Source organism: Lycorma delicatula, chromosome 3 (assembly GCF_047948215.1).
Source record: "Lycorma delicatula isolate Av1 chromosome 3, ASM4794821v1, whole genome shotgun sequence".
In the NCBI taxonomy this organism is placed as follows: Eukaryota; Metazoa; Arthropoda; class Insecta; order Hemiptera; family Fulgoridae; genus Lycorma; species Lycorma delicatula.
In genome coordinates, this window is record NC_134457.1 from 106,011,298 (window position 1) to 106,023,680 (window position 12,383).

The window sequence follows — 12,383 nt, forward strand, 5'->3', positions numbered from 1 at the left end:
ATATACCCTTCTTTAAGGAACCATGTATTATATGTGCTATCTATATTGAAGTATTTGACTTTACTGAGGCAATATGATAATCTGGACGTTTTTACAGTTCGACTGGGAAAAAGGAATTAAGTAATTTCTAGTAAGAAAATAACATAAGTGAAATGAAAACATGTTTGTATATATCATCAAAATTTATTCATGAAATTATTTTTATTTATCGATACATTTTTACTTCACTTGTTTGTTGTTAATGTTTTCTAATAATTTGATGAACCGTTCTATTAAACTGGTTAACATTTCCGTAGATTGTTAAATTAAAATTGAGTCCATAACTGCTGTTTGACTTAAAACTGATGACGGTGTAGTTGTATCCAACTCCTCCTTCCTTCAAAGACGGATATCCATTTCTACCTTCGCCTAATAAATCGATGACCTTTAAATAACTAATTGTTAAATTGTTGTAACCGTATGCCGGATATTGGAAATCATAAGTAAAACTTTCATTCCCTTTTCCAGCTGCAGCAATTCCACTATGGTATAGTAATCTAGAAAACACAAGTTAAAAATATTTAATTCTAATATGGTTTTAATTCTATTAGTGTTATTGTTCATAAACAGTAATTTTTCTATAAAATATATTTCATTTTAAAAGTCATTGTATTCTTTTTTTGCGTTACAGATGTCTTTCTCGTTTCTTATTTGTATTCAGATTGTTTTACACACACACTCACACACACACACACACACACAAACACACACACACACACCCACACACACACATACATACATACATACACACACACAAATTATATACATATTTATGTATGTTTGTAATTATCTATCTTTAAAATTATACAACAAACTTAATATAACATGAAAAGTTAATTTTATGCGTCCCCATCAGTTAATATAATAAATAATGCTAGTTAAAATATTTATTTATGCAGAAACCAACAGTCTGATGCATAATAATAGTTGCTGATGGATGATAATGAAATTTAAAAGCCTGAAAAATGCCATGCCTTATACGGAATGAATCCAGAAAAGTTCAAATGAAATGAAGAGACATTACAAATCCTCCATAGAGATTGAAGGAGTAGTAGTATCTGCTTAAAAAAGCAATTAAGACAAACTTTTTAAATGTTAGTGGTATATTTCTGATGAATGACTTGTCTGTAATAAAAATTTTTGTTAGAAAAGTAAGTTATATACAATTTTTTTTAAATTGTTTTATTATTAGTTTAACTGATGAGACGACTCATGCGTCTAAAACGCATTTCTAATTACATCTAAAAAGAATACTTAACTTTTATTTATATTATAGGATTTAAAAATATTTCAAAGTTGATAACACCTGTACTTACACATCTCCTTCGGTTAAATTTCCGATAAAAAGATCATGTGTACCATTTATGCTTCCATTTCCTCTGAGTTGGTGATGGAATTTGGGATGAAATTTATATTCACCGAATGCCAAAGGAATCATTACCGCAAATCCGATTAAGAGTATTATGTTTGCTGTCATCGCTTTGGTGAACTCCATCTGAAATAAAAATTGCAATTACACATATCATATACAATGCTTAAAGTGTATTACATTTTTTTTTTTTTTTATGGATATCTTTTCCATTTTATTTACACAGATATATCCAACCGATTTTAAAACAGTTTTATTTGTAATGAATTTAACAACGTTAAATTAAACCAAAAATCAGTAAGAATTCAATCGGTTTCAGCTTCGGCTGCCATAAGAATGGAAGTCTTAAGGAGAATAGTAAATTTGCAGCCAAATAACAGTGATTTTGTTTAAATTTCCATATTATCATTTCAATTATTTCTTAAACATTTGTTTCTAATCAAGTAAAAGTCCAATTATATTTTTACTTTCATCGAACAACTGGCTTCACAAATTTTATTTACAGCTAACGATTACAAAATATTATTTTTTTGTTTATAAATTTTAACTCAAAGTTTATCCTTTTTTCCATTACTAATTAGAAATATCTTTAATGATCTGAACGTTTTTGTCTTTTATTGTCTCTATTGTCTTTTATCCTTTGCAAAATAATCCCATATCTAAAATTAAAAATATAAGCCTGTGATAAACTTCTGTATATAATGTATGATGGTTTAACTTAGAATACGATGTAAGTGGCCACTCGATAAATTTCTAGAAATTTATCTTGGAGCATCTTAACTTAGGGCTATTTTTTCAAATACGGCGTGAACATATCTATATATATTCTGGACAATAATTAAATTACAAAATTTACATTTAGTGTACGCTTATTGGTTTATATTTATTTAATATATGAGTTTTCTCAAGGTATTTAATATATGTTCTTGTTTAATCTCAAGTTCAATTAAATTTTTAATTTTTTAAAAAGTTTCATTATTTTTTTAAAAACGATTTAACGGATTGTGACCAATTATCGACGTATAGCTCATATTCTACGTTAACGTTTGGTAAAAAAATAAGACTGGTTAATTTTCTTAACAAATAAGAGCGTTTATCTCAACATATACGACGCATTAAGTGTACTTGTGTGCCGCCATCGTAGTGTCATTGACATTTTTAAAAACAATTCTCTTTATTTTTCTCCATTTTTTATAAGTAAGTATGTTGCAGTTAACTGCGAGACTCACTTCTTTCCATTATTTTTGTCAGTTTGACAATTCTATTAATATATGTTTCTTTTGAATATTTTTTTTTTTTTTTAATTCTTTGCTGTGGTGTATAAGTTTCTTTCTTTAATTTAATTTTTGAATGAGAATTCATTTAAATAATTTAAAAAAATTTCACTTATTTTAAACACTCGTAATAAAGTTTAAAATAATTCATCAGAAAAAAATGTTACATCCCGGATAAATTTCTAAAAATTTAGCTTGCAGCATCTGTATTTAGCGCTATTTTTTCATGTAAGGCGTGAACATATCTATCATATATTTTCGACGGTAAATAAAATACAAAATTTACATTCAGTGTACTAAAAATTGGTTGAAAAAAAATTTTGCAGGAGGTTCGGCTAATAAATTTTTCATATATATGAGTAGCATGGTAATGAAAAACAGATACTGGAATGAAATAAAAAATGAATAAAAGCTCAATACCTTAGCTAAAAATTGCAGTATTTATTTTTCCCTATAATCCCCATGTACTATTTTCCCAACGTGTGACAAGTTTTTGTCACTGAAAAATTCTGTGGTCTTTCTCGGAACATAGCGGCCACACCTTCTTTCATCTCATCGTCGGTGGTATCAGAGTATGTCATACTGCGTGGGAGAGCCATCAGAGAGTTTGCACTGTACCCATCGTGCACAGATTATACGGTAACCCAATTGCTCTATAATATGGCCAACTCGTTCTTTAGATATGCCTAACTGAATAGCGATGCGTTGCCGGGTGATTCACCGGTCACTTTGAAGCGAATCGTCCACCACTTTCGATGTTTCTCGTCAGTCGAAGAAACTGGTCGTCCGCTGCAAGATGCGTCCTCAATTGTCACTTTACCAGCTTCACATTTGCGAAATTTTAACGCCCACCTATTTACAGTACCCTGTCAACAGTTTCACTACTGTAAACCGCTTTTAAACGATGAAAAATATTCGTAGGATTCAGATTTTCTGCTGTTAAAAATTCGACAAATTGGCCGTACTCGACTACATTTTAACTGCTACTGAAAACTAACCGAAAAATGATTTCAAATAGAGGGGGTATTTTAGCTACCATGTGCTGTCACGCTAAACTCGATAGTACCTTTTGTCTCCGTGTAGCACACTAGTGGACAAAGTTTTATCAGCCGTGCCTCGTATTTATCTATTATTAAAAAAAAAGATTTACGTAATATTCTGTTTTCTTTTATATTTATTTTATTCGTTTGATTTCAGTCATAAAAATCCTTTATCAGTTTATTTTTTTTAAAATACAGATACAAAAATATTACTGCAGAACGTATTAAATATTATTGAGGAACTCATGAAATACATTTTTTTTAAAACCCTTTGACTCACATAACACACATCCCCGACATCCGTAGAAACCCAAAAAAATAACAGTGAATAAAATATTTCATTAGAAATACTTTTTTTTCAGTAAAGACTGAAGAAGACTAAATTGACTGAATTTGGAAATTGAAAACTGCTTTTTTTGAAGATGACATCGGTTAATTTGGTTAATGATTTTGTTTATATTATTTTAGAGAGAGGTGCAAATGTTATTACGTGTTTAAAACAGGTGGTTAAACAATAACTAGTTGCAATTAAAGTATTATACCATTTCAGTCCTATACTTTAATAGTATTTTTTTAATTTCACACAAGTGAAGAGATTTTATTTACTGCAATTTTATTTACGAAAATCACTTAATAAAATTTCTTCTTATGTTTGTTGACAACTTTCCAAATAATAAATAATAATGATTATGTATATTACTGGAGCCAGACTATTATTTAAATGTAATAATAATTCAAGAGTTCTAAGTTTCAAATCCTAGTAAAGGCAGTCAGTTACTTTTATACGGATTTGAATACTAGATCGTCGATACCGTCGTTCTTTGGTGGTTGGGTTTCAATTAACCACACGTTTCAAGAATAGTTGACCTGAAACTGTAGAAGACTATATTTCATTTGTATTCATACATATCATCACACTTTTCGTCACACTTTTTTCAGTACTTATCAGTAATCATTTTCCTTCTGTGTAAAGAGCAAAGTAAAGTTTTAATTATGAGTAATAAAATTTACTGAAGTAAAAAAAAAGATTATAATAAAATTTATTATAATCTTTTTTTTACTTTTATTTATAGTCGCATCAGCATTGTAACTATACCGTTAAATGTGCAGTCTTGAACAAACTTAGGCCAACCATTCCCTAGACGTGTGATTAATTGAAACCCAACCGCCAAAGAACACCGGTATCCACGATCTAGTGTTCAAAAGTAAATGAAAGCACGTAAGCTTGCCTTACTCTTGTTAGAATTTGAACCTGAGAACTTTAACTTCGAAATCAGCTGATTTTTGACGACAAGTTTAACACTAGACCAACCCGGTGGGTTATTATAATTTTTACTTTCGTATATGTTATCAAATAAAATTATTTTGTTAAATTTATTTATTTTATCGCTAAAATAAAATTATAAATCATTTTGATTGAATAAATAAAGGTAATCAACCAACTTTTATTTCATATACAACTGGAATGATTAATAAAATAATAATAATTACTTTTAATTCTTAACTTCAGCAATTTTTAAGCTATCATATGAAAAATTATAATTTTTACCTTAATGGGTATTAAAAGTTCCGGAAAACTGTTTTGAGAAATAATTATTTCTTAGTCGTATGTTTGCCGTGGTAAAGTGAATTTAATTATTAATGCCCGGTTTATAAATGATTAATTTTATCTTTGGAAAATAAATTATTTACGTAATTACTTTAATTACATTAGATAAGACTATTATTTTACTTAAATTACAAGTACTTTAACTGAAATAAAAAATTTGAAGAAATAACCAACTTGCTCGTATGTTGTCTGTCTATATGATGATCTCATTCACAAAAAAAATCTTAAAGCGCGCGTAAAGTACCCTAATTATCTATAATTGAATAAAACATTCATGATATGTGAAAATATGTGAATTTTTTTTCGAAGTTTTAGGGGCATCGACTGCTGTGGTCATTAGCCCCTTTCTAAATCAAGAAGAAAAAGAAAAATCCTTTTACTTCCCTATTAATAGCACGAGCGACATAGTAGTAGACTAGTCTTGTCATAATAAATATCACCCAGAAATAGACTTGTCAGGGAGTAATAAAATCCCCAAAAGAAACACAACGTAACAAGGGTGTAAAGGGTCCTTGTTACTTAAAACCGTATAAAATTGGCACTTTAAAAACACTTAAAATACACTTAAGCTCTCAAACCATTTCTTACAAAATGTTATCGATCCTGTATAACTAAATTCACTATCAAACAAAAGAAATTAAAATCCTCCTTTGATCAAAATTCTTAAAAAATTCTCTGCCATTATCGCCTAGGTTATCAGTTAGGCCATTCCGTTTATCCTTTCTTCTTCCGTTTTACTATCATCCTGAAGGTCTAGATGTCGAATTCCAGAGTATCTGAATCCAGGTAGATGGAATCTTCAGATCCTTCACCGTAAATCGTGGAGGATATCTTGCTGTCAGCATCAAATGACACCGGCTCCGATGGTGGGATCAGAAGTACATCACAGTTGAGACTGGATGCACTCACTGCTAGAACATGTGGGACGGCCGAACTACTTGCCCTCTCACCCAAAAGGCTTCCGCGATTTCGGCGGCTCCATTGTTGCTTTTTCTAAATCTTCCTTTTCCAAAATCATTATTTCTGTTTTCACAGATCCCTGAGCTGGGATTTTTTCAATCTGTACTTTGGCTGCAGTCTTGTTCATTGACTTAAAAGAAGCTGCAGGAGCCGCAGCAACCTGAACATAGGATGTAAACTTCGGTGATCGGCTGACACAATTTTTCTGGCTTCGAAGTAGCTTTTGAACGGTCATAACCTCCTGTATTGCCGCTTCCTTCTTATAATTATTATTTATTTATTACTTATTTCGCAATAATTGATTATAATCATTTTCGAACAATTATTATTAAGGTTTTTCTTTGCTTATCTGTAACCTCCAAGGCGGGCCGCCGCAATGGACAGATTCAGCTGTGCATAGACTTGTTCATACCGTATTACGTCCTGCTGGCCTTAACAATAATCTGTTTTATTAAGGGAACATCTTTTTTCCTTTCATAAATACATAATGTCCGTAACGGTTATGAACCTGAAATTCATTGTTAGAATTGAAATGGATCTTATAAGAAGGCCAGCAACATTTCTGAATGGTACCAATAAAAATAAAACAGTTAATTCGTTTTTCCCAATATTATGTCTAATCATAATGTTATTTAATTGCGGGCTTTTACACCAGTTTTTATAATATTGACATTTCTTTAGAAATGGGTTGTAGGGTTTTAAGTGGCAATTGTATATTTTAATACACTCCTGTCATCTTCTGTTCTTTTGGGGTTTTAATATTCCATGACAATCCTGTTTTCAGGATAATCTCCTTGACTGGTCTTTTGATATGATTGCTATATTTTATATTTGCTATATTTTATATTTTATATGCTATATTTTTCTACGCTACTTTTTTATGGGAAAGTTTTAGATTTAGATTAGGGCTAAGGATCATAATAGTCTCCGTTATCCCCCCACAAAAAAAAAAATTATTTATGTATTTTTTCATTAAAATTTTAAACATAATTTAACATGTAATTAGCTACAATTAACTAATTAGGTGCAGGCTATTTAAATACTTTGTAATGCGTTTCTGCGTGAAGCTCGATAATTAAGACCCGTTTCCGTTCTTATAGCACAAGGTTAAGAAAAATTACAATCCTCTGCATATAGGTTAAGTTTTGTTAGATTATGCTTATTATTTGTAATTACAACCATATAACATGAACAATTACTTGTACGTTGTGTAAAAAACCACTGTGGAGAAAAAAATAGAAAAGACGCAACTTTTCTTCATTTTTTATGAAAAATTTCAGTAACGACAGTAGATTCACAGTCAAGTGATCTAGATTAAATTTTACCTAACATAGTTTAAGATGTAAATTATTAGTAGTGTAAAAATGCCGGTTCTGGGACAAGCGTCATCAATGACGTCATCAAAAAAATCAATGACGTCATCACCCCGCCCCCCGCCCCCACTGACGTCATCAAAAAAAAAAAAAAAAAAAAAAATTGACCTTTGACCCGAAAAAAAAAAAAAAAAAAAAAAAAAAAAAATTGACCTTTGACCCGAAAAAAAAAAAAAAAAAAAAAATCAATGACGTCATCAAAAAAAAAAAAAAAAAAAAAAAAAAAAAAAAAAAATCAATGACGTCATCAACAAAAAAAATTTCAAAAAAAAAAAAAAAATTTCAAAAAAAAAAAAAAAAATGTGCTTACTTCGGCATAAAAAAATGTACACGTGCTTGCTGACTTTGCATTAACCTTGTTTACTAGTTTGAAAGTCAACCGATAATGCATTTGCGTCAATTGGTGATAGCATTGTTATTTTCAAAGTTATCTCAATGATAATGATAGCCGATACATATAAATACCCGCCAAAAATTTAACGGATTCATACTACGTTTTGCTGTTACTGTTACGTTTTGCTGCTACTATTATATTATCATCTTTATCATCTTTATTTAAAGAGGTAAGTGAAATAATATTTAAATGTAAAATTATTCGCTTAAATATAATTCTATTTCATATTTATTTAATAATTATTTTTCCAGCCAATATTTAAATGTAAAATAATTCTGTTCCAGTTTATGTATTTAAAATCAATTCTTGTACATCTAGTTCATAAAATTAAAATAAATAGTAATGCAACTGTTTTCTTTGCAGATTAAATAAAATTAATACTCTTGTTACTGTTACGTTTTGCTGCTACTATTATATTATCATCTTTATCATCTTTATTTAAAGAGGTATGTGAAATAATATTTAAATGTAAAATTATTCGCTTAAATATAATTCTATTTCATATTTATTTAATAATTATTTTTCCAGCCAATATTTAAATGTAAAATAATTCTGTTCCAGTTTATGTATTTAAAATCAATTCTTGTACATCTAGTTCATAAAATTAAAATAAATAGTAATGCAACTGTTTTCTTTGCAGATTAAATAAAATTAATACTCTTGTTACTGTTACGTTTTGCTGCTACTATTATATTATCATCTTTATCGTCTTTATTTAAAGAGGTATGTGAAATAATATTTAAATGTAAAATTATTCGCTTAAATATAATTCTATTTCATATTTATTTAATAATTATTTTTCCAGCCAATATTTAAATGTAAAATAATTCTGTTCCAGTTTATGTATTTAAAATCAATTCTTGTACATCTAGTTCATAAAATTAAAATAAATAGTAATGCAACTGTTTTCTTTGCAGATTAAATAAAATTAATACTCTTGTTACTGTTACGTTTTGCTGCTACTATTATATTATCATCTTTATCATCTTTATTTAAAGAGGTAAGTGAAATAATATTTAAATGTAAAATTATTCGCTTAAATATAATTCTATTTCATATTTATTTAATAATTATTTTTCCAGCCAATATTTAAATGTAAAATAATTCTGTTCCAGTTTATGTATTTAAAATCAATTCTTGTACATCTAGTTCACAAAATTAAAATAAATAGTAATGCAACTGTTTTTTTTACAGATTAAATAAAATTACTTTGTTATCTTCATTTAAAGAGATAAATATAAAATAGTTTTTAAAAATGTGTTTACAAAAAAATGAATTTTTTGTTAAAAATATGTTTGACATTGATGAAGAGATTGATGAAAGTGAAGAAGAGGTTGATGAAAGCGACGTATGTAGTGATTGTGAAAATATTGGACATGAATGTAAAACTAAATGGTGTATAGTTCCATTTGAATCTTTAGCAGTAGGAGACTTATTTGATGTTTGCCAGCAATTGTTTCCCGACTATTTTGTAGATGTAGTAGGTGAAACAATAGATTCTGATGACGAAGAGGGAATAGAAGTTCCTACTGCAGTAGTAATAATAACAGAAAACCCGATACCATTTACAGCAATATATCATCCACTACATGGTGAGGGTTGGGATGGGATTGTATATTTTTAAAAAAATTCTAATTTAGTAATTCAATAATTAATTCATTTAATATAAATTTATGTTTTCAGAAATGTTATTTTGTTTAGAATCATTCCAAGATGAAGTAATAGCATTGTGTGATGAAAATTTAACATTGGATAGAGTATTTTTAAGTTTAATTAAAAAGCAATCACCATTTACTACAAAAATTAATTTGAACATTAATCAGAATTTAAACATAGAAAGTATAATTAATATTAAAAATTGGATAAGAGATCTTTGTTTAAAAAACGATTCATATTTTAGTGTAGCTACAAATGCTATTATTTATTTAAATGAGTTTTTATCAAAAGAAAAAATTGAAAGTGCGGAACTAAAGTTAATAGCTTGTGTGTGTTTATTTATTAGTTCAAAATATATTGAAGCGTATAATTATTTTTTAGTAGGTGATTTAATTAGTTTAACTTCTGGATTATATAATAAAAATGATATTTTTAATTATGAGATAAAAATTTTGAAATGTTTACAATGGAAAATTGCAATTGTTACTCCACATAGTTTTATACTTCAAATTGTGATTAGGAGTAAGATCATAAATCAGTACAGTATAAGAAATATTATGTATTTATCACATGCTATTATAAATGAATTGATATGCGTTGATTTTGATAATATTTTACCTAGCGAACTTGCTGCAGTATCTGTTTGCATTTCTCTTAGTTTTTGTATTTCTTCGAAAAATATTTTTAAGTTACTTATTGATGAGGTTGAACAAATTATAAATTCGAAAAATATACGAAATTTTATTTTAAAAACGTTAAATAATGAATTCATTTTTAAACAGATGAGTCGAGCAAGAAGAATTATTATATCTGATGAGGAAGAAGAAGAAGTACAATTAGTTAACAACGGTGAAATTTCAAACATCTTACGAGGTATGGAGGCTGTCGAACCTGCAGAAAATGAAGCTAGACCGGGTCCATCCGGTTTACAACATTCTTCAGCTGGTGGGTTGATTAATATGGAACCGGATGAACTTTCAATAACATTAATTGATATTATTATTCTATTTTATTCGTATGGTTTGATTTCTATCACCCTCTGGCAAGAAGCATTACGTAGGGCTGAAGAGAAAGTTATGGCGCATCCATCAATAAAAATAAAATCTATATTTCAGATTTTAAAAATTTATATACAAGGACTCAGAACTAGGGTAATGTTACCTCACGCATATGATGATAACCAAATGGGTATTTTAGATGTGTTACATAAAACATTACCCTGTAGTGAGATTCTTGTAGGGGCGAAAGGATTGAGTGATTCAGATAAGCCACAATTTTTAAAATCTGATGTAGATGAAATCTGGAATTACATGAAGGTTTGTAATAGAAAAAGGACAATTGAAGACGTTTTTAACGAAGAGGCCATCCCGCAACGTGAACCATTTACTTATTCACAATCAATTGAGATAAAATTAAATGACAAACAATTTTTAGCATGGACACCAGCAAAAAAAGGTAAATATTTGGTGAGGCTAGAGTTGTTTGAGACAGATGACATTGAAGGGTTATCGTTTAAGGATAGATACAAAAGAGTAAAAACTAAATTGGAGATGGTTATTAATGAAAATGATGAACGCTTCGAATTAATTAATGATATTATTTCGCTAGCATGTGATAATTTAAAAACTGAAAACGGGTATAAAAAAGTAGTTAGACCAGTTGCAAAGGTAAGTCCTATACAGCAACAAAATTAAATGTTTACTTGATTAACTTTTTTGTTTAAATTTTTTTCGCAGGATTGAAACAGGAAAATGGACAATAAATATAAAAGAGTTAGGTTGGAAGCAGTTCAGCGTATGGGAGAGTTTACTCTAATTGAAAATGCATTTGCATGTAATCTTTTAACGTATTATTATAAAAATGATAATGATGTATGTTCGGATGTATGGTTAGCGTTGCAGAATGCTAGTGAACATATTGTTTTAATATTAACAGAATCAGAAAAAATATAGATCTAAGATTAATCTTCTTTATATGGATACCGATAGCTTTTTTTATGAAATAGAGACTGATGATTTTTACCAAGATTTACAAGATGAAAGTTTTATTGAGTATTTTGATACGTCTGATTTTCCTGTTTCACATCCTCTTTTTTCAATTAAAAATAAAAAAGTTTTAGGTAAATTTAAGGATGAATGTAACGGCATTCCTATAAAAGAATTTATCGGATTAAGAGCAAAATTATATACTTTTACAACTACAAAGGGGATTACGAAAAAAGCTAAAGGAATAAAAAAGAATGTAGTAAAAAACAAATTAAATATCAACCATTACAGAAACTGTTTATTGAAAGCAAGTGACGATAGCAAAGACCTTTATGTTCAAATGAAACTGATTCGATCAAAAAAACACTTAGTTGAAACTGTGACAGTAAACAAATTAGCATTAAGCAGTTATGATGATAAACGTGTTGCAGTTAATAACATATTAACTTTACCTTGGGGGTATGTTGATATTCCTTTAGAACTTAAACGTTTATTTAATCATTAAATTATTTTCAATTTTGTTTTTTCTTTTCAGTTAAAAATGTACAAAAATTCTTGTTATTATAGCATTAGAGTAACCAAACCGCTTTCATTAGTAGCATGTTCAACATTAAGTGTGGTTCAAGCAATAACTAGTGGCTTAATAGAGGTTACAGATGAATTAAGGCATTTATTTTTAATACT

General features: G+C 28.6%; 1 protein-coding gene across 1 annotated transcript; it reads right to left on the reverse strand.

The window, feature by feature from the left end:
- Positions 1–163: 163 nt before the first annotated feature.
- On the reverse strand, positions 164–6,526 carry LOC142321183 (uncharacterized). Its single transcript, XM_075359177.1, has 3 exons — positions 6,398–6,526; positions 1,356–1,534; positions 164–536 (listed from the first exon to the last, which is right to left on the reverse strand). Exons 1-3 carry the CDS (start codon positions 6,524–6,526, stop codon positions 239–241), a joined length of 606 nt encoding a protein of 201 aa, XP_075215292.1. The 3' UTR covers positions 164–238.
- Positions 6,527–12,383: the final 5,857 nt, after the last annotated feature.

Bases quoted from the DNA above. Each gene is read 5' to 3' on its own strand.
- LOC142321183 (XM_075359177.1), bottom strand. From the start codon at position 6,526: ATGACCGTTCAAAAGCTACTTCGAAGCCAGAAAAATTGTGTCAGCCGA. The intron at 1,535-6,397 runs GTACAGATTGAA...TTTTTATTTCAG, and splicing joins TGAACAAGACTGCAGCCAAA to ATGGAGTTCACCAAAGCGAT. The intron at 537-1,355 runs GTAAGTACAGGT...TGTGTTTTCTAG, and splicing joins AATTTAACCGAAGGAGATGT to ATTACTATACCATAGTGGAA.